The 22,986-nt window shown below is 41.2% G+C and overlaps 2 protein-coding genes across 4 annotated transcripts in view; both read left to right on the forward strand.

Moving 5' to 3' along the window:
• mtmr14 (myotubularin related protein 14) overlaps positions 1–8,779 on the forward strand; it is a 33,378-nt gene extending 24,599 nt beyond the window's left edge. For 2 of the 3 annotated variants that reach the window (XM_069173734.1, XM_069173907.1), the window contains 3 exons: positions 863–1,039; positions 1,831–2,037; positions 4,667–8,779. In XM_069173734.1, the coding sequence (XP_069029835.1) occupies positions 863–1,039; positions 1,831–2,037; positions 4,667–4,847 (565 nt within the window). In that variant the 3' untranslated portion in view covers positions 4,848–8,779. The remainder of the gene's footprint in view (positions 1–862; positions 1,040–1,830; positions 2,038–4,666) is intronic. The other variant, XM_069173821.1, reaches the window with a different exon arrangement.
• A 4,007-nt stretch (positions 8,780–12,786) lies between these two features.
• Positions 12,787–22,986, forward strand: part of LOC138213116 (copine-9-like) — a 162,067-nt gene continuing 151,867 nt past the window's right edge. Inside the window, exon 1 of the mRNA XM_069174034.1 lies at positions 12,787–13,135. Within this exon, the coding sequence (XP_069030135.1) occupies positions 13,059–13,135 (77 nt within the window). The 5' untranslated portion in view covers positions 12,787–13,058. The remainder of the gene's footprint in view (positions 13,136–22,986) is intronic.

A 22,986-nucleotide genomic window follows, 5' to 3' on the forward strand; every position in this document is an offset into this window, starting at 1 on the left:
ACTGGTAATAAGCACGTTAAGGAAGAAATTATTTCACACCAAGTCGTTTTTCAAGTATACATGATATATTAGAAATGGGCAATTCAAGCAAAAATACTATTCAATAATCGCTCTGAACTTTTTGACTGCTATTTGATTACTAACACGCCCACCCCAGCTACACACACACACACACACACACACACACAAGGAGAAAGAGATACTTGCACCATAAATTCAAGCTCAACAAATGCTTTCAAACCTTAAAAACCCTCACCTCGGACAAAGCTAATGAAAATCTTGTCTTAAGCGAAATCGTTGAGATGAAGGTCATTGTTTGTGTTGCACGTCCAACATTAAACCCACTTTGTCTGGCCATTAATTATTGATCTGTGGATGAACCGTTGCTCGGTGCTTCACCCTTTTTACTGTTCATAGCTGTGGTAGACTTATATGCTAGCTTTACCTGCAGAGTTAGTACTGCACCTCTTCATTTATTACTTTTTTTTAAATTTTTTTTTTTTTTAAGGAATTTCCCAAAGGACTTTTTGACATATAGTATTCAATTTTGTATATGTTGATGCCTATTCAGATATTCAAAGGTCATGACCCATCCCTTTTTTTTTTTTTTTTTTTTTTTTTTTTTTATACATACATGATGATTTTGTAATTTTATTATATTCTTTGTACTTCTGACAGTAGAATATATCGCTCTAAACCTATGTAATATCAGAGTCATGCAAAGAAAATTGACATCGCGTGAAGACACCAGAATCTTAAAAGAAACCAAATTAATTTACATCTTTTATAAAACCACCCAGCACTACTTAACACTGAGCTTCTACTCTGTGAATCATGTATTCTCTGTATTCTCTCTCCTCAGGAGAAAAGGAACCACCTCGTCTCCTCAGATGGTTATTTTGAATAAACACCACCATCCAGATGAGCACCTCTCCCATCCCCTCAACGAGGCCAGGTCTTCCAGCTCCTCCTCCTCCAACCAGTCAGAACATGCTGTCACACGCACTGGCAGCAGCCCGTTGGCTGTTCCAGGCAGAAGGTAAGTTGATATAACTTCACCAGTTAAATGTTTTTTTTTTTTTTTTTTTTTTTTTTTTTTTTTTTTTTTTTATATACACACACTTAACTTCATTGGTCTGAATTTTGGATGATCACAATGTGCTTCAACTCTTGAGCTACTTCATTTTACACACAAGCAGGTCAGCTATATACCAGCAGAGCCCATGGTCTAAAACGGCAGCTCATGCATGGGTTATGAGAAACTCTTTTCTCTGGGGTTAAGCACCGACACATGTGGAACAGCAATCGGGTTACAGCAGGAGCCATTATGACGTGGCGCTGTTGACGTTTATCATTTGAAACTGTTAAAGTGGTAGTCATGGCCTGACTTTTGTCAAAGTCTGTTCTTTCTTGAAGCAGTGTTTCCCTCCTGTCAAAGTGATGTATTGTTTTTGTGCTTCTCTCTGTGGATGGGGTTAAAAATGAGGAGTATCGTTTTTCTGATGGTTGGCTAGTTTTGGATTTTTCTCTTCCTAAATTGCGGTGGTCTGTGTCCGTCCATCTTTACAATTTTTCAAAACAGACAATTTGACATTCTTATCCACTTCACGCTGTAATGGCCAGCTGTGCAGGGGTGAGACATTACACTTCATTTTGTGAATCAATTTAATTGAAATTGACTTTGGTGACCCTTTTAATAAGCCTGGCAAATGTTAATACACCCGTGTGGCCTGCCCAAGTCTGTGTGTGGGAGACACTGATGCCTGGTAATAAGCTCTCAGAAAGTTTTCTTTCTTTCTTTCGCATCTCTTTATCTCTTGCCTTTCTCAGGCTAGCGGCAGACTACACTCGGTCAGGGTCCTCCCTCTCTACAGAGTATGGGAGTTGGCAGATAGTTTCTGGTTGTGGCAGCATCCATGACCACGCCCACTTCCCTCCACCTTTGGCCTCAGCCTCCTCCACCTCATCTGCTGTCGCTGCTGCCTATGACTCCCCCCTGCCCTTCAGCTTTCAGGATGAAGGACCCAGTGGACGAATGTAAGTAATACAGGGATGTCTCCACTGTTATGCCCTCCTGTCAAGCCCTCTGTGGCAACTCCGTTAAAGGCAACATCCATTTCCGTCCTGTATAATATGTAAAGTATGGATATGATGTAGTGATTTGCCACCTTTTAATTGTTTTTAAGGAAAATAAAGGACCCTCAATGGTGAAAGGGCCACGCTACGATCAAAAATCAAACGGTTTGATCGGCGGTCCCTGAAAAGGCCGATCAGAGGAGCCTGGCGACATAAAACTCTCCGCGCATAGCTAAAATGGCTTCACTGTTCCGCCAGTACACCCAGGTGTCGGTAAAATGACAAAGAGATATCTCCTCGACGCACTGAAGCCCCACATACCGTGGGGCTGCTTTCCGAAACCCTGGCCGCCGGGCCGCAGCAGCAAAACGGTGACGCGAGTTACGGAGTGGGCGGCTCTGAGCCACAGAGAAAGTACCACGAGCTGCTCCTTGAACGCTACACATGCTGAATTGTTGGATAAAGATGGGGAACATAGTGGCAACATCAGCAGCAGATGAACCTCTATCTACCAGAGCCAGCTGTCGCACAAAGCGGACGGTCGCTTGTTTGTTAGCAGTACAATAAAAGCCGCTTTCCCCGGACACATGCAAACAACATGAGCCTGCGAGTGCAGATAGCGAGTAACTTTTCCGCACAGCAAGGAATATTATTGATGAGAAGAGGAACAAATTGTCTGCCAAAAATGCAGAGATGCTTACATTCATAAAAAAAAAAAATCTAAAAAAAAAATCGATGCTTAAGAAATAAGTTCTGAGTGGTATGAATGACGGTACGTGGGATATAAATGATACTGACCTCTATCCACCCTCTTCCTGTCTCTGAATTGTCATCTCAGAGACATTGTTATCGATGTTATCTCTGAATATCCTGCCCCCAATAATCAAGCAGAAGCTGCTATGGTTTCATTTCTGTCTCTAAATAGACATTTGTCAATTGATGACACTATATTATCTCTTCCTTTCCATCCACAATGTACAGCGTTGTTAAGAATAGTTAAATAAATATTAACGATTCGAGTGGCATACCTGCTAAAAGTTGCGTAACGGGAAAAATAGATATATTTGTGCAAATTTACTTGCATGAACTAAATGTATTTTTTTTTTTCATGGGAAATCTGCAATGAATTCGCAGTATTTAAACATAACAACACTAATTTTTGCTTTTGAAGAGAAAACAATTCTGCGCTTAAGAATAATACAAATTAAAAAAAACAAAAAAAAAACATGTTTTTTTTTACAGCATTTCTACTGTAGTGCCCACCTGCCTGAAATTTGAAAAAATATGCAAATAATAAGTTGCCTTATAACGCAAGGTCAAAGAAAACCGCAGAGGCTCCTGCTGGCACAGCGTGGCTTAACAAGCACACCTCTTTGTGCACAAGCTGAACAGAAATGTTGGTAGACTACTAACACCGGCTGGGTGGGTGCTGCTCGTGTTTTTATAGGAAAAAAAAAACGTATAAAATGAATAACAATATTTCAATGAATCTATTTTTTTTTTTTCCCCACCTTTAATAATTAGGTTTGGTTTAAAACTAACATAAATAGTGGTTTCAAATTACTTTCCTGTGCCTCGCATCATATAGATAAGACATAAAGGAGTACTGGACGCTTAGTAGGTTTTGAGTTGGAGCCGCAGCGGATCAGACTTGTCCCAGCGTGTCCCTCCACAACCTGTCCACCGTTCATGGTTTTGTCCCTCCTTCAAACGACTGCTGCTGACTTGGAGCAACCCTGGAAGCGTTGCAGTTTCGGACGTGCTCCAACGCAGTTGTTGTCGGGACACAAGTATTTGGTCATTATCAAAGGGGCTCGGGCCTCATACAGCTGCCCGTTTCTCTCGACATCCAACACACAGACTGCAAAAGCTTAAACGTTACCATCTGACACGGTCGTCGTTATGAGATCAGCTTTATTCGCTTCGTCTATCTGAGTGGTTTAAATGTTTTGGCTTCAGTCTTCAGCAAAACAAAATCATTTAAGTGAAATGTTTGTTTATGTTACGTGTTCACCGTAAGAAATTAATATCATTCAGCCGAGATGGCCATCCGTCAGGGGAACCTGTAGTTTTTGTCTTTTGCGGTCTGTCACCCCACTGAACCCAGCCACAGATGAGGAGGAGAATCAATGGAGATACATTTCCACTGGGTTTTTCCCCTCTGACTCATCCTCCTACTCTCTGCTCTCAGCAGGGGACACATTGTAATTTCTGCTTGATCTGGCTGCCAAATTGAGTGTGTGCCGTCAGCAAGGCAAATAACACCCGTGCATCTTTATTCATAAAGAACGAGAGCACTTGGGAAGGAGGGAGAGGAGCGGAGAGATGGCGATAATGACTTGTGTGAGCTCTGTGATGGTTAATTCAGGAGTACATTGTGGCTCCGGTGGGGTTCATCCAAAATGTCTGCCTCACTTGGTTCTTCTCTTGCAATGTTTGACCAGTTTTATCTTTTCATGTTTTTTTTTGTGTTTTTTTTTTTAAATTTTAATAGAACTTTTAAGATAGGATTTTTCTACCTTACCTCTTTCTTCCGGTCTTCTCATCTTGCCCCCCCCCCCTCCCTTACTTTGTTTCCTCTCCTCTCCAGGTGTCCCTTCCCCTCTGAGCGTCAGGCCCGCCTGGAGGCAGTGCGAGAAGTCTTCCTGGCGGCGTACAGCTCCACTGTTGGCCTAAAGTCCTCTGTGCCCAGCCCCTCTGGCGCCATCACCGGTCTGCTGGAGCAGTTTGCCCGCGGGGTCGGCCTCCGTGGCACCAATGCCATCGTCTGAGCCCTTTTAATGAGACTTCTGACCCTCCTCCTGTTTCCATCAGCAGTCAATTCAGCAAGCCTGAACTCGTGACAATGAAGTGCCAAACATCTCTGTTGAATTCAGTGGTTAAATATAATAGAACCTTTTTTTTTGTTGTTTTTTTTGTCCTTGAAATTTCTTTGATTTTACACGCCCCGTATTTTATTCTCTTCCTTCTGGACTTTTAATGTTCCATGTAGAGTTAATTTGTCTCATTCTGTGAGGTAAATGGTTTCAGCCACAGTATCAAAAAGGGATAGTGAGAATTGTTAGTGGCAGTGTCTGTACCTCTTACAGGTAGAATATAAACAAAAATCTTCTTTCTTCTGTTCTTCTTTAAATCTTTTAAAGAGTTCTTGCAGTGACCGTCCCATGTTCAGGAAGAAATATACTTTTAATTATCTTGCTTTTTGCTGCTAGTCTTTACTGATCCAAGCTGAGGAAAGTTTTTTTTTTTTTTTTTTTTAGTTCAGGTGGGCAATGAAGGCAAGATAAACACATAACTTGACAGAAATGGCTCCAAGCTTTTTTTTGATTTCTAATTTGGCACAGTAGATGGAAATCAAAATATCTTAATATGTTTAAGAGTGTCCTGCATTAGGTATTCGTGGTCTAAACTTAAAGGGTCATGCTGAATGTTTCAAAGTCTATCTTAAATCAATACTTGCATACAACCAACTTATGAGAAAAGAGTTATTGGCTGCTGTGATCTCTACTCCTGTCCATACTGGCTGTGAAGTGATGCCTTCATGGGGGGTTTGGAACAAAATCTGGAGTCCCGTGTCCAAAATCGAGGTGGTATCAACCTGGCATTATTTCTGGTATTTTGGCGCGGTGCTGAACTTTATTCTGCGACCCGTTTAGGAATGTCAAGTGTTGTTACGATCATCTTGAGTTAACGGTTCATACGCTTGAAACAAATGTGTTCAATACCCGGTTTGACTGGCCACATTCAAGAGCAGGTTCAGGAAAGATAAAAAAAAAATAGTCTGTTGGACACCGCTCACCTCAAATCCAATGATGTATGTAAATTTGGACAGGATGGCTTTCACGTGCCGTCGGATTATCTGACAGCCGCTTCGTGTGAAGCGCACAGAAACCTTACAGCTTCATTCTTGTTCAGTCACAATGTACAAACCAGTTCGCGTGACGTGGAATGAGACCGTGCCTAAATGTGGGAAAAAAAAACAACAACCTGCCAACATGAGCTGACTCGCTGGAGGAATGTCTTATTTTACAAACACGCTTCAGCTTTTTCCAGTTAAGTCAGCGAGCGTCGACCGTGTTGTTTCTTTAACATTTTGGTTCTTTTGCCGTTTGTGCGCCTCGTTGGCTTGTGAAGTGGCAACAGCACCGTGAACTGAAGGTGGAAGTGTTACTGTATTAGCTGTTCAGAATGGCCACTCTCACAGGTGGGGTAAAAAGCCAGCTGCCACGGGGAGGGTCGGGACCGTAAGAAACTCGAGATAAATCCTAAAAAATGTTGATAACTCCAATATCTGACGATCATCCGGGCATTTTTAAAAAAATTTTTTTTAAAGCTAACCCCTTTGGGACATGGTTTGACATTGTAGAAGTGATCAGTTGGGTAAGGGAAAGGGAAAGCTTTAAAATTCTGCGTTAACACCCAAAACCTTTGTGGATGTATTGCTCATTTTGTGATTCAGCAGGAAAATACTGTCCGGTAAAACTGTTCAAAAGAGTTTCCAACTCGAGACCATATTTTTTGGAAGACGCCAACCTTATTTGGCCAACTTGAGTTTTAGAATATGCTTTTGGACAAAATAAGGTTTCCAGTTCGATTTACCACGGTGCAGTGGTCCCAACAAATTAGTCTTTCGCAGAGAGTGCAGACAAGAGGACAGATTACAGCAAGTATGCAGTATGAGATCGAGGTAGCCTTGACTAAAATCCAATATTATCCTTTAACTGGACAACTTCAAAGTTACATCTGATATTTCCTTCAGCTTTTACATTTTGTGGAACTATGGAGAATAATTTGGGATGATGAAACATCTACGGGGACGGTTCTTCAGTGGCCTCACACAGCACAGTTTTCTAAAACCACAACCAAGGAAACGTATCCAACTTTCACCTCGCCGGTTCCAATATCTCCACATCCTCGACTCGAGTCCATGTCCAGTCAGTCTTTAGTAGCACTGATACGGTAGCACAGGAGGCGCTGAGTACTGTAGTAGCAAATCTGCGAACCGAAGGCCTTTTCGATGTTGTTTCTCGTCGGATTCATGTAACGCGAGGTCTACTTGATTCCTGCCAGATTACCGCCCAACTATTATCACACGTTCCAAAAGATGTGCGCCTTCTTTCAGGTCACACTCGGACAAACGTTTCTACTTAGGCTATTCTCGGGTAGATTTACATTTTTAAGTCATTTTTTTTTGTTTTTTTTTTGTTTTGTTTTTGTCGAGAGGTTTTATTTAAAACTAGCTTGTCTGTGTTGCCAAACGGTTTTGATGGCTGCTGTACCTCAGGACCTTTTGTTGTGCCTTTTTTAAAAAAATCTTGAGTGACACAGGATCAGACTTTTTTTAGTCCAGTTTAAGGTGTATATTCTGTTTCTTAAATGGTTTTAAGAGCTAGGGGGCATTCAGTTCTGTTTAAGTTTCGCCTGTAGAGTTAGCTTTGCAGTAATACTTGGGGTTTACACTATTACTAATTTGGTTGCAAGTCTTTGTCGTACAACAACACAGCTGTTGAGTCTTACGAACACCCCTGATAAGATTGGTGGCCATTCACGCGAAGAGATATTCGTTTCTGCCTTTGAAAAAAAACAACATAGCCGATCTAGATCTAGTAGGAAATTTGGGAAACGTATTCACTTAAGAGTGAGATGAGAAGATCAATGTCAATATTGTCTTTGTGATAAGTACAGAGCCGGAGCTGGGACACATTAGGGCGATTAGTATAACGAAAGGGGGAAATAGCTGGCTGAGCTAGCTGTACCAACACCTTTTAAAGCTCACGGATGAACATGTATCTAGTTAGTTGAAGCCATACTCAAACGAGAAATGTAAAAAACAAAAAAGACGGTTTGACTATTTAAGGGAAGTTATGTGGTGGAACAGGTTACCGACAAGCAGTGGTTTATGTTAGGCCAGGAGTGTGCAGCAGCTCTTGAAAGCTCTTACATTTCTGTTAAAGTAAGAGGTAAACGAACAAACATACGTGTTCATCATTTTTTTTTTTTTTTTTTGTGTGTCAGTTTTAGTCGTTTAAACAAACAAAAATAGAGAAACTTTTCTCGTTTTTACAAAGTCATGCTTTGCCTTGTTTCCAGTCTTTAAGCTAAACAAGGCTAACCACATCTTGACTCCTACTCTGTACTTAACATGCATACAATCTTTAAAAAAAAAAAAAAAAAAATCACTTTACAACAAAAGGCAAAGTAGTGTATCTCCCAGAATGATCATTTCTTGAACCGGCAGAATGTTTACACTCTGCCGAACGTAAATTCAAAACCGGCTGTCTTTATTTTAACAAAAATGAACACGCTAAGCTATTTGGAAATCACTTAAGTTTTCGTCCTTTTTTTTCGATGCAGTAAGGAATTTGTACATATTCGATGCATATTGTATCAGTTCTTTGCATGGTCTGTCAAAGTGGTTCAGTTTTGTACCTCCAAAGAAACTGATAGTAGAGTAATCTGTCTAGTTTTACTGAAGACTTGTCAGACTGTCAATCATTTAAGGCGCAGCCTCATCTCCGAGTCAGGTTTTTAGCTTTCTATTAAAACTGTCTTTCCTGAAGAGGAGTTCAATGCTAATTCATATCATTTGTTTCTATTTTTGGCATCATTTCTATTGCCTGTCTTTAGCAACTAAGCAGCCAATTACAGAATACATGCAAAAAAAAAAAAAAAAAAAACATGGTCATCGTAAGAAAAAAAAATTCTAATCCTAACTTACTTTAAATAAAAATAATTATCTCACTTATGTTTTGTTCACTGATTTTGCATGACATTCTTCCAAACGATCTGAATTGTGACAGATAATTGTTGTATTTGTTTTACAAGTTAATTTTTAACTCATTGAAATGCTGCATGGCACTTCTCCCAGTGTCCCCATTGCAAAGATTTCCTCTTTGTACAGCTGATGCATTTAAAAAAAATAATTCTTCCTTTTTCGGGGTTATGAATTGCTCTCACTTGTTGGCAGGAGACAGGGTGACAATTAAAGGTGAACTGAGCTGCAGGTGGCAATTTTGAATAAAGAAATAAAAACAGCAATACATGTCCTTTTTTAAATTTTTCTTTCTCTTTATTAGTTCTTGTACAAGTGCATTTGCTTTAGTAAATAATATTAGTGGCTGTGTACTTGCGCCGTCCTGGCTCAATCACATCACAAGTGGCCAACTAAAAATCCAGGTGTGTCCACACCCAGGACGCATTGAGAGCCAATCTTCTCGTGCCATGGCGGTTTGGGACGCATGTTGCCGCGTTCAATGTGAACAGCAATGCATCCTGGCCAAATTGGAAGTCGGCCTTCGTGTTAACTGGGTAGTGGTAGCTTATGCTTGCATCAAACTAGCTATTGTGTAAAACTGCTAAATGCTCAACATTAACAGAGCTATTTTTGCATTTTATTATTGTTTTTATTACAATTTTAACAACTTGCCCTTTCATATTCCGTACTGTAGCAAAGTGGCTTGGTCTGGTCTGGTTGTACTGGGCATTAAAATGGCAGACTGCAAAGGTGATGAGCCTCAATTCCGCTTCAACCTGTTGCACTGGTCCCAATGTTGGGTCAAACCTGCCCAACCAACCTATTACCCGACAGCATCAGCCCAGCATTTGGGTTAGCTATTAAAATAACCCAGCATTTTTTTTTGTGTGTGTGTAAATCCCCCAATTTGACCGCAAAAAAAAAACAACAACGTACAGAAATCTGCTTTTGAGACAAGCTGGCAAAAATAATTATGCAATTTTTTTTTTTTTTTTTTTTTTAAATCACAAAAAACCTCGGTAAAATCCGGGAGGGACTGATAAGAATGAATCTGGACTACTAGAAACTGTTTGTCAAACAGAAAACAAAGGAGACCTGCATCGCCCCTGAGGATTTTAGCACTCTGCAGCAGAGTTTCTTCACAGCTCAACCACAGAGTTGAGAATCTCAAAGACTGACAAAAAAAATAAAATAAAAATCAAAAGATAGTTTAATAGATGTACAGTATACTTAGTTTATCCAAATAAACACTATATATATATATATATATAAACTATAAACATTCTGGCTGTATATTAGAATCATACTAGTATTTCTATTGACTGACCATCAATGCACACAATTAAGTAAAAGCTAAAGCCAGTTATTGCTGAATACGTCTCGAGTTTCGAGGCGTTAGTGTTAAATATCAACAGCGGTGAGTGAATGGAGAACTCGACTGTGTCTGACACCATGAAGGTTTTTAGATGCACAGTGCTGTGTAGAATCTGCTCATTTCACCGTGAGCAGCTGGAACAGAAAACAAACCCTTAAGTTAACAAAAACCTAAGTTTTAAATGGGATGAATTGTTTTTGCCGTTTCAATTTATATGTCAACAATTTCTATTGGGTGTACTTCCTTTTTGTTACGATTTTATATGTAATTGTGAAGGGGAACTTCAAATGCAGCTGACGATGCTCCCCAGATTTTGTTAAAAGAGAAACGGGTGTGCGCAATGAAGCGCGCACCAAGTTAACACCGAGTTCAAATAAATGATCATCTTTGTAAAGAGACAAAGCAGTGGTGTTACATGTTCAGTGTAAAATAGATTCCAGAAAAAAAATAAATAAATACAGGGACACAATTTACAGTCAAGGATCTAAAAACACTCTCGTCCTTAAAAGGGTTGGAAAGTACTTTTTTTTTTTTTTTTTTTGGGGGGGGGGGGGGGGGGGGGGATTCTGTCGATGTCAACAGGTCTAATCTCGGTCAGGAAATATTATCCATATAAAGGCTAAACTTTGCCTCCTTGCCTTTAATGCCCGCGACAAGTAAATCACTTATATTGCTGTTCTTCGAAAGTGTTCAGCCGCTGATATAAACAGAATGGGTGAAAGACGGCGACCTTGCCGGACCCCTTGATTTGATGTTTAGAGGAGGGTGCGAGTCTCCCGTTTACCTAGTCACGCGCTTTATATCCTCCACCTCGTCCATCATTTGAAATGCATCAACTTTCCTAATGCGATTTGCATTGATGATTTATGGCTAAATGTTGGAGGCGGAATATGAGGCTGATCTACGTGTGCGCGTTTTTTTCACATGGATTGTGATTTAAAAAAAAAAAAAAGAAAAAAAAAAAAAAAGGGAACATGGCGTGCAGATGTGCATGCCCACGTTTTTTTTTTTTATTTTTTTTTTATTTTTTTAATCATTTTAAATACTTTTTTTTTTTTTCGGCTTTCGTGCGCATGTACATTTTAGTATGGATCCTATTCAATGTTTTATAAATGAGGGAAATTGTGTCTCTCTCTCCCCCCTCCCACCCCACAAGAGTCTTCATGGAGAAAGGGACTTCTCAAGAATTTATCTATGCCCTATGGAAGGCTGTGGGGAAGAAGAGACTGGGGGCTCATTTGTTCCGGTCATGCCCCCCTTTTGCCCAGAATGTAGGCCATTGCTCTCTCCCTAGTTCAACGAGTTACATATCGTTCCGCTGAGTTATGACAATATAGCAAATGGGTTGCCTTGTAAAGGAAACAATACATGTTGGGTTGCTCCGGGTCTTTAAAAAAAAAAAAAAAAAAAAAAGCAGGGTTCCCAAAAAGACAGGCATCAAGTGTCCTTTGCGAGATTATTTAAGCAAATATTTAGATTATTTAATAAAAGATACCCTGTGTAAAGACGATCTGGAAAAGGTCAACGTTTGGAAGATTACAGAAATTTGTATCTCCGTGTTTAATTTATGTATGATGCATTATTATTTATGACAAAAATGTAGGTGCGTTGTATCATACGAAACATGGTTGGAAATGTAAACTGACTTAATATAGTCAGCATTGAAGTCATTAAAAAAAAAAAGAAGTAAAAATTGTATAAAGTATGAATTGTATAAATACCCAATGAAAGTGTGTGTGTGGGGGGGACATATCTTGTCATAGCCCCTGTTCCAGTGCCAGTGTTACTTGCTCATTTTCATATAGTTTCTGATTTATTCATTATTATCCACGGTGAGATACTGTATATTACTTATCGACACTAAAGGGCCTCTCCTTAGCAGCCGAGTTAACGTTAAGTGTTTCGATGTCCCGTTCCTCTCGGTACAGTTTGGCAAATGAAGATTCACTGTCAAATACAATCGTGGTGACGTTCAGTCTGTTCCTCTTTAAATTTACGGGTCATAGGTCTTTAAAGAACAGCAATGCAATGGCAATTCAGGAGGCCAGATGCTGGTAACTAAAATGTTAAATTTTTTTATCCTATTGCTCCGGAATTACTCTCAGTGCTTAAAGTTTGTAAAGCATTTAAGGTGTACTGGGCTTGGATATGTAGAGGGAGGGGGGGGGGGCGATCAATACCGCAACGCAGCCATGAACGACTTCGGACATTTGTTGACTGACTTAAGAAACCGGCAATTATCTTTTTATTTTTTTAATTTTTTTTATTACATCCACGGTTGCACTTTTACTAGCCTGTCTATTTTCTAATTGCCTGATTTTGGTTGTCTAGGATCAGAGGTTGTGTGTTAAATAAGCTGACTGTAGAACTCTGGAGGAACTTTTGCGCTATATACAGAACCATAAAGTGCCTCTCCGCTCCTCTTGTGGCACTTGATCGTCCTTCATAAAAGGTCCGCAGGTTAAAAAAAAAAAAAAACCCAGACACGAGAAGAACTTTCAGGAGGTCTCTGCCTCCACCTGGCGATGGATGGAAAGAAAGGGAGCTGGAGGATCCGCGTCTGTGCTCCGGTGTGTCGCTCTCTCTCTCTCTCTCTCTCTCTCTCTCTCGCCATGAATGAAAGCCTCATCCTCAGGTATGCATCCAAACCCGCAGCTCCGCTTCAGCGACCGTAATCACCAACAACGAGGCTACTACTGCCGGACCCGAGCGACTCACTCTCTGATCACCGGGTGGATGGAACACACTTGTAGCCGGAGGGAAATTACGGCTGTATTATAAGTGTAAACTTCAGGGATTGAGAAGTGATTTAAAAAAAAAAAAAAAAAGAAAAAAAAAAAAAAAGCCTCAACCATGGCGACAATAGGGGATTTCGACCCACTCAACTCCACCGTACCCGCGACAAAGATTGAAATCACCGTCTCTTGCAGGTAAGCGCCTCACATGTCAAGCGTATTCATCTTTGCGCTGCGACGCATTTCCACATTTATAGATGCTCGTGGTTAAAGTGAGTTTTGTCGTAACACTGATTAAGGCGCTCTGACACTTGAGCGTGGGTTCCTGCAAATGTTCCGCTCATTTAGACTTTTCCTCGTGGTTTTCATTAGTATTATGTCTTTAGCGTGCGAGGAACAACTGTTTTATTATTCCAAGAGATCGTTTGTAGCGTAGAAGTCCGTTGCGCGCGTGTTTAAGGGGGAAGCAAGTAACCAACAGTAATGGGATTTATTTTGAGTGCCTTGGAAAGCGTAACTCTGAGATCACATGAGTGCGTGGATATAAATGTGCCCACTGACTATAACAAATTCCGGTATTGCGGTGACAGGCCGTCCCTGATTCCCCGATTGTCCACAGAAGGTTTGAACACGCGCGACATAAAGGGACATTTCTTTGAAAAATGCACTTATTTTGCCTAGTGAACATTAATCTAGAAATATTTTCACGTGATTCTTCTCTCCAGATAGTCTATCTAACCTAATAAACAAAACCAAGGCTGGTTTAGCGTCCGTGCACAGTGGGCCTGGACCCCAAATTTACTCCATATCATTTCTGTCTTCATAATCTGCAAAAATCCCAAGCCAAGTTTTTTTTTTTTTTTTTTACAAATTGTAGGTCCTCCATCATCTCATCAGGTCCTAACCACATTTCTTGTTGAGTTTTATCCAATTGATCTTTTTTTATAAATTATTTTTTGATAGGGTTGTATTATTCCACCACAGGAGTAAACCTGTAAAACAAATATGCATGCATGTGGATTCACAGACTTTCAAAAGCAATATATTATACCTGTGCGGTACGTTTCTGTATAAGAGTTATGGTGGGCTAATGAGGTTTCAAGATGTGTGTGTGTGTGTGCGTGCACATTTTTGTAAAGGTGTATTGATATGTGATTGCTTGTCCATATAAGCATAAGGGGTTATCATGGCATTATTTTTTATTTGATCTGTTTTATACAAAGATAAAGTATGAGCTTGACGAGGGTGAAACAAAAGGAAAAGAAAAGAAATTCCCTTAATATTTAGTATATACATTTTTTTTTTTTCATTTTTTTTTTTTTTTTTTTTTTTTTCATAAAAAACAAAAGGGACATTATCTAAAGAAACTATGATTTAAAGGGTTAAGTCATGAAAATGAACGGTGAAAGAGGAAAATAATATACGAGGGCCAACCGAAAAGTTCAGAGACTGCCCCTGTTGCGCTCACCGGGTGTGCTGCACCATGCGTGCACGGAGCACGGGGTAGCTAGGACCTTTTGCGAGTAATTATTCCAAATTTTGTTGCTTGATCAACATGAGCACTTGAGTTGCACATGTTTTTGTGACCGCTGGTCCTGCCACTAATGCAATTTCTTTTTGGACACGAGCTGAGGGCGCATATCAAATTTTGTGTCAAACCTGGGAAAACGGCTACAAAGACCCCTGAAATGCTTCAGAAAGCCTACTGCAATGAAGCAGCGAGCTTGTTGAATTGTTTTGAATGTCATTTGGGACTCTTAGTGGAGTTGTCTCTGTTCTGTGCTTCTGGCAAACAAAACCTGCAGGTTTAGGTTAAAATATAAAAAGTCAGTAATTGCGGAGCTGCGGCCAGCAGGCCTCCTGGTATGATGCCTGGCGCAATCCGGGATCATCGCTATATATTAATAGAGCCGTAAGCTGCTGATTGTGACAAGGTGTTCCAGGGTCTCATTGCCCCACCAGTCCACAGAGGTTAGAGAGAAGCTGCTCAGCTCCCTGACACTGACAGAATAGGGTTGGCTGAGTAGGACCCAGAAGGATCCTCACTGCAGATCAAGGAGACATGAGCTTTAAACACAGGAACAGATGACACGAAGAGATGGATTCGAGAGGAGTTCGGGTTTTTAAAGGTGGACCTTTTATTGGGAGAAAAAAAAAATGGAAGAAATCTTTAGCTTGGGAGCTTAAACTGTGAGGAGCATCCATCTGATCAGATGGTTGAAAATCCCGGTCAACCCCAATGACCCAACAGGCCTTTCTTACATAGGACATGTTGACTACCCAAATACAGGTGGCATTCATCCTTTTTTTTTATGATGGCTTCATCCCATTAAGATGGCTCAGCTGGAATTCCCTTCACACTATGAATTATTAGGTGACATACTAACCCACTTAGGGGTCAATTTAGCCCCGAATACGCTTACTCAGTATAACCCATGGGTTGTTTTGACCCAGCGTTGTTATTATTTTTTATATTAGTTTTGAGTCTCTGTACGGAAACAACTCAGTGTTATTGTGCATACCGGCTCACTGACTGCACAGTTATTGGAAAGTGCCTTTACTATTGTTAGTTGTGACACATGTGCCATCCAGAATAATGAGGGTTATTCTGGAAGTTTCTGGAGCTTTTTTTTATTTTAGCTTTTGAAAATTAACTGACTGATTAGCATAAACCTACTTCATAAAAATGTCTTTGTGGCTGGTGAATGTAAATTTGGCCATGAAATGTTTGTTAATATTATGTTAAATATGTAATTTTTGGTTTGTAGTGGAATTCACGTTAAAACGACTATTATCCATTATTATTATTATTATTACATCCATCGAAATCATTCCATTTCCATTGCTGTCCCAGTCCTAACTGTGCCTGGTCCTTCTGTTCCACGGGACCGATGCGATTTTTGATCAAATCTTAGACTCACAGCCTTGGCTGACCAATTTAATAATTAGATAAGTCGGTAGTTGGAGAGCACAGAAATAATTTTATTCTGAATATGAAACAAAGCTAGACCTACGGTGTAATGGCACCGAATATAATTTAAGATGACCAACTGAGCCAGTTGCATGAAACAAAACATCCCCTGTGACAGAAACAATCTTGAAGGTGGATTCTAACATTGGCGCCTTTCCAGCTGAAAAACTGCTGCTTCTGCCAACAAGCCAACCTCTGAACTGAGCCTGATCTGCGCTGAAGCACCATCAGCATCCTCCTACCTCATCTTCTTTCATGATCCTCTTTCTGAGAAAATCCATACCGGTTGGACTTTCCTGATGTCTTTTGACACGTACTTGACATTTGGATTTAAAAAGGTTTCATGTAGCCACACTGTCTCGCTATTCAACGTTGACATATAATCAGCGTAGATTATCTGGAGGTGAATATGTGACTTACTTCGAAGAGGCTCACCGGCTTCATTGGTTTTCGATTACTGAGTAAAATCAGCCATGTTTTGTAATTTGAGGAGGATTTTCTTGAAGGAAAACAAAATCATTTTCGCACATGATGTCCCACTCGATCTATTCTCTCACATTGCGCTTTTTTTTTTTTTTTTTTTTTTTCAAATATGGTTTTGATCCTTAAACGGCCAGATGTCACGTTGCAGTTCTAAGCCACTGCATGTGGTAATGGGGTGAACTGCTTTTCCCTATTCAGGTTAAGATGCCTGACACTGAGGTATCTGTTCAAATAGATAATAGAGGAGAGGAAAGGGGAAATGACAAACAGGAGAGAGCGGGAAAGATATATGTTCACGGTCAGACGAGTGCATTTATGTGAACACAGGCAGTAGCTGCAACTGAGTGCTCAGATCTGGCTGCCCCGCAGATTTTAATAACAGCAATAAAATCCACAAATCCTAATAGTTACCACCGCACCTGGCTGATAATAAACATGTAGCACAACTGGCCTGTTGTTGGAAAACATTTAAAAAAATTTTTTTATGGACATAACAGGCACATATTTTAGCACACAATGTTTACTGCTTTGACTACACTCTCATCCTGCTCCTACTCACTGTCCCTTCTTGGCTTCCCTGTCACTTACCTGCTCCTTTGCCTGGCAGTGGCCATGGCTCTACATTCCTCCTTGTTGTTGCACGGTGTCGCGTTCGTTTCCCTGAAGTCCCGACTTCTCTATTCTTTCTAAAACTTCATGAACATATTATCTAAACTGCTCAACATTGCTCAATTTCCTCGTGTACCATCTCCCTAGACTCTAAACGGGCTTCTAAAACACAGAGGGAATTTCTTCCTCACCAACAAAAAAAGGTCAACTTCCTTTCACCAACAAGATGATACTTACTCAGCTTAATCCTTAATTTAGCCCACTTAAAATTAGATTTAAAATTCCCTGACAATCACCTTGCACAGAGTACAGTTGTGGTCACTATGTCACATATGTCACCTACAAAAGCTCTAATTGTGTCCTGCCACCTCTCCCATGAAAGTACGCCTTTACTAGGCTACGTATCTTTCATGGCACCCATATAAGGCCATGCGGTACTGAGCCAAGTGTGTTCTCTAGATCTAAATGCACTACACTTTAATTGTCCTCCTCTTTCCTGATCAAACAACCTCTTAACAAAGCTAAATGGGTCCCTACAAAGGAAGCCCTAACCCTGCCTCTGCTTTTCCTTTCAATATCTCTAAAAGCCCTACCAAATTCGTATTCACTGACTGACGCACCTTGCTCGCATCTGCTCGAGGCCACTTGACCCTAGTTCTAATCTCAGCTCCTCGCACTGGCAGGTCTGGTTTCATTCACATCCCTCTCATCAGCGCTTGTACCACTATCCTCCGTGCCTTCCTGCGAACGGCGGCTTTCTACCTGCCGCCTGACTTCAGTCTACTGACTTGATTGACTCCTCAGGTAGTACTGGTCAATGCGACCTCCTTTCATACCTTCTGACAAGGACTTTTTCTTCCCTTGGTGTATTTTGAGGCCCTTCGCTGCAGTCTTCTTCTGCCAAACCACAACAACAGTTCCGTTTCTTCCCCCACTGAGCCGTCGTCCTCCCTTGATGTGTTAATCCTTTTTTTGGTCATTTCGGTGTCCTCTGCCTGTGACTCTTCTGCCACCACTGCTGTCGCAGACTCTCGGGGTATTGTTCCATTCTCTGTAGACGTAGCTTGGTTGGGTGCAGTGGGACTGCTCGCAGACCTTCCTGCAGCTCCCATGGGAACCCGCAGCAGTCCCGGCAGGGTCTATTCGCTCCTGTCAGCAGTATTTCCATGCTATCACCAGGACTTTCCGTAGTTGTCGGCTGCTCTATCCACAGCAGTCACAGGCTGGTCATTGGTATTAAAATACACACAACGTGCTATATTAATGCGGAATAACATCGTAAGGATCACCTGACTCAATATTACTACCTGTCTTCCCAAACCAAATACCTCAGTAACTCACAGTATGCTATGTTAACAATAGGCATGTATTACCCATAGACCAAAGTAAGACACTACCTAGTACAAGGCCTTTGTAACAAGGTGAAAGTGTTTAGTTTCTCACTGGGGCTATCAAGTAGGCACCTCCCTTCACTGGTGTTTCGTCGAGTTAGGCCACCACAACTCGGGAAGGCTCACCAGCAGTCCTTGTGTCCCAGGATTACTCCCCTGAATACAATGACACCCACCACCTCTGTTTTACATCTAAACTAGTATGACTTGTGCCTACATACTTTGGCAACGTTATCTGCTCAAAGCCACAAGATTAAACAGGCTATTCACGACCACCAATACCATTACCTCTCTCCAAAACCAGAATCAACCCTGCTAGTATGACTTGTGCTGCGATACTTTGGCAAAGGTGTCTTTGTTCAGCGCTAAACGTTCTTACCTGCTACACATGACCACCAGTACCATTCCTTTTCTGCCATATCCAAATTGTGCACCATGAATATGTCCCACAGGGTCAGACTGTCAACACTACGATCTGCGTCTGAGAGAAAACAGTGAGCGCTAACGACCTGAACCGTGGCACGTGGGTTCTCCAACACGACAACCCACCCGTTCACAGAATGTGAAATACGTGCGAGTTTCTCGCCCACAGCAAGTCGTTACCTACTACACTCCCTTCTCGCCACATTTGGCTCCTTGCAACGTCTTTCTATACCCCAAAAAATGTGACATCAAATGTGATGCACGCTCTCTGCTCAAGCTTCACGTTTACGAATTTTCACATGGTTAAATTGTCTTTCAAATTTAGAAATGCGTCACATTCCATAACAGATGTTTTTAGCATTGCTGTACTGAGACCCATGTATTTCTAAACAGTCAACAAGCTCAGAGAACCTGTCATATTTCAAGAGGGGTTTTAAATTGACTCAGGTTTAGCTACAGCGTGAACATCATCTATTTGTGTGTGCAAATAGCTCTGTAAGATGATGTGTCAGTATCGATGTGGGTTAGACAGGCATTCAGATTGTGTAGAGGGAAGCCGTGTTTTTCTTCTGTCTTATATAAGTGGCAGCCTGCCTGCCTGCCTGCCACCCAAATACCACTCCTCTACATCCTATTAGACAAACGGAGCATGGAAGCCTCTGTGAAGTCTACAGTGATTGCTGCTGGCACAGTATTGTTTAAATGAGACGGTAGAAAATTAAAGACCTTCCTTCTCTTACAAGCACCATTTGCACGAGGTGCAATTGCTCCATTGTTTAGGTGGATATATGTATATATTTGTTTCTTAGCTGTATATGTGTCTATTTATGTTTTAAGTCTATTTATGTCTGTCTGTTTTAGTTTTTTGCATGCTGAGAGAGAGAGAAGCTACAACCGGAGTCAAATTCCTTGTATGTGTAAACATACCCGGCCAATAAAGCTGATTCTGATTCTGATTCTAAAGCATCTATTAACCCCAATAAACCCTTACTACGTGTCCCCGACTGGCTAGATAGAGAATAGAACTGAACATGTCTATATTGATATTGTTACTTCATACACTAATTTGATAGCAAACACATCTGTCAGATACAACTTGAGCATTCCTTTGATATTGTGTCCTTGGCCACCAAATGCTAAGGCTTAGCTAAGGTTAAGTCCAATATTCACCTCCGTGTAGCTCTGTCTTGGTCGCCAACAAAGATAAAGAAAATTAAAACTGCAAGCAGTGATATGTGGGCCCTCGCACGCTTCACGTCGTGGATCCGGCGGTTCGGGGCCGCCGGCTCCCCGACGTGCAGCACGCGAGGGTCCGCATGTTCCCGCAGTTTTAATTTTTTTCTCGAGCTCGTTCCTTAGAAAAAATATTTACTTTGTCACAATGCTGTCTAACTTGTGGGAAGATAGATGGTGCAGAAGCACTGCTGCCTCTCAGCTACAAGGTTTGGGCTTCGATCCCCCCCGTTGTTATGTCTTTTAATTCCAAACATGTTAAGAGTGCACAGACTCAATTTCAAGTTGGTCTGACAAAAATGGCGACTAAATTCAAAATGGCGGACTTCCTGTTGAGTTGACGTAATGGTGCATTGGAACTTTTTTTGTACATCTCGGTCTGATACACATGTCCACCAAATCTCATGCATGTAGGTAAATGTAGCCGCCGGGGCATCTGTTTAGGGGGCGCTGGCGAACCATTAGGCCACGCTCAATTTTTTTTCTCATTTCCTGTAGCCAGCAGGCGGCGCTACGACTACGAGCAAATATTACCATACAGGTGCCTTCAGGGCGGGACTGTTATCAAAGATGTAATGTTTGAGGAAGATGGGAATATTTACATAAAAGTTACAGTCACTTGTAGTTTCATGGCGAGATGTTCAAAATGGCCACCACGCCACGGGCACACTGATCGACGAAAACAAATTCATGATGCATCTGTGTCCAACGAATTTGATGCATGTAGGTGAAACTAGGTGCCGGGGCTGCAGTTTAGGGGACGCTAGCGAGCCGTTTGGCCACGCCCACTCGCAAAACACATATCAGATGTATCGTCTCTCCATGCCGGATGTATGTGCCACGTTTCATGAGGTTTCAAGCATCCTTTGACCTTAAACATCAATTTCCTGTGTCAGTAGTTGTTTACTGGTGCAGATTTGGGACTATTTGTATAAGTTAAATTGCATACGACCATTAAAAGAACAGTTGTTAAAACAGCTGTACATAAAGTCCATGCTGGATCTCTGCCGTTTAGCAGGTGATGTTGCAGAGCTGTTTGGGTGGCTGCTTCCAACAGACCGGCGCTCCCACGGCTGGCTCATAACATATTGCTCCAAAGGTGCCCAGTAACTGTGTAGGGAGCTCTCCAACTAACGGACATAATTTCTCTGGCTTCCAGTCCGCCTTCGGCCAGTTTCTGGATGCTGGTGCTCCTGATGCAGTGATTAGTATAAATCACTGACGTGCCAATACCTCTTTAGAGAGCCGTGTTAACATGGAACCCAAGTAATTTACACCCATAGGCTCCATAGAGTACCACACCTCCCCTAACTTTTCTCCTCTCTTAGGATGGAGGGAAAATGCTTTGACCTCTTTTGGAATTTTTGAGATGTACTTTTCATATGGTGACTCTCCCTGGGTCCTTAAACATTGCCCTCTTCTGCTTTGACGATCCCTTTCATGGTGTTTTTTGTGATTCTTTGTTTCTTCATTGAAAGATATTATTATGTTATTATGATATTATAGCAAGATTGGAGTGGATTGTAGTGTAAGTTTTCTCAGATCCTCTTTTTCTCTCCTCCCAAAATATATAGCTGGATGTTAAACCACACTTTTTTCACCCGGCCACGTCGTGGGTTCGGGTTAATTGCCTCTTAAGTCTCTCATTATTATCAGGTCCTCTTTGGTGATCACGGCATGGTGTTCAGTTTTGTCATGGCCTGCTCTCCTAAGAAACTTTATGAGTCCACAAATGACATTATTTGATGTAGTGAGCTGTCTTGCGTGATACACCATGCCCGACTAAGAGGAGTGTCGTTAAAAAAGTGGTTGATGCCAGCACTCAACCCGACATAGCTACTAATGGAGTAGTACTGACCTTCGTTACTTCGAATTGAACCATAAAATTCACAGAGGATCCTGTTGAGCTTTTCTTTGGTTACAGTCGCAAAGTCCACAGCCTGGTTGGTGTTTTTCAGATAGTCCCGGAAACATTTGACAGCCCAGGACGTTGACCGGGACGTACCGACTTCATTTCGAGACTCTTCTAAGTCATCAAGCTCTTCATTTGATAAAGCAACACATCTCTTGTTTGTTTCTGTGTTCTTCTCATTCTCTTTCAACCATTCATCAAAACTAAGTCCACCATATAAATCATAATTAACAGAGACAATCCTTTTTTAAAAAAAATATTTAACAACATTGCAGCCAACTGGTCTTTGATCCAGCGCAGATAGCTAGAATGTTGCCATAGAGACGGCGGATTGATATTGTTAGTGATGAGCAGGGTGTGCTGTTATACTGATTTGAGCAGGTTCCAAATGTTTAGTTGACCAATCAGATTTCTTGGTTGGAACTACTTGTCGTATAATCACAGTTAAGTATGGAAACATGCAGTACTACAGGCACTCGGATAGTGTACTCAAAACAGTCGACAAATTAAGTATGAAACGCTGGACACCTATCACATTCAATGGTCACCATTATCGCTATGTAGCTGAGGGGAAGCTACCACCAACCCACAGTAATGAACACTGCACTATACAGGTGATATTACAATGTTATGGTTATTTCTAAGTGTAGATCAGCAGCGTGCCATTTGAGACAACACTAAATGGTCAAAATTCACAAACTGCAGAAGTCAGTGAACTAACTTAACAATATACTAACTGAAGTCTGCGATGTGAGACATACAGTATAAATATAGTGACTTTAGTTACAGTACAATAAGACTTAAGTTATTAGATCTTTTTGTAGTATTTCTTTTTGCCAGTGTTGCACTTTTTAGAGCGTCCTTGCACACTTGTCTCACAGCCAGCTGTGTGAATAGGAACCAATGGTCTTTGTCCAACCGTATGATGAAAATTAGGTTGTAGGTCATTGTCTTTCATTGTCATTGTGGTAGGAATTTAATGTTTGTGTTTGAACAGCAATTAGGTAATGAGTTATTGATTGGG

The sequence above is a fragment of the Embiotoca jacksoni genome, unplaced genomic scaffold (assembly GCF_022577435.1).
Source record: "Embiotoca jacksoni isolate LCO1_2020_lvr unplaced genomic scaffold, fEmbJac1.0.p SCAF_1, whole genome shotgun sequence".
Classification (NCBI taxonomy): domain Eukaryota; kingdom Metazoa; phylum Chordata; class Actinopteri; family Embiotocidae; genus Embiotoca; species Embiotoca jacksoni.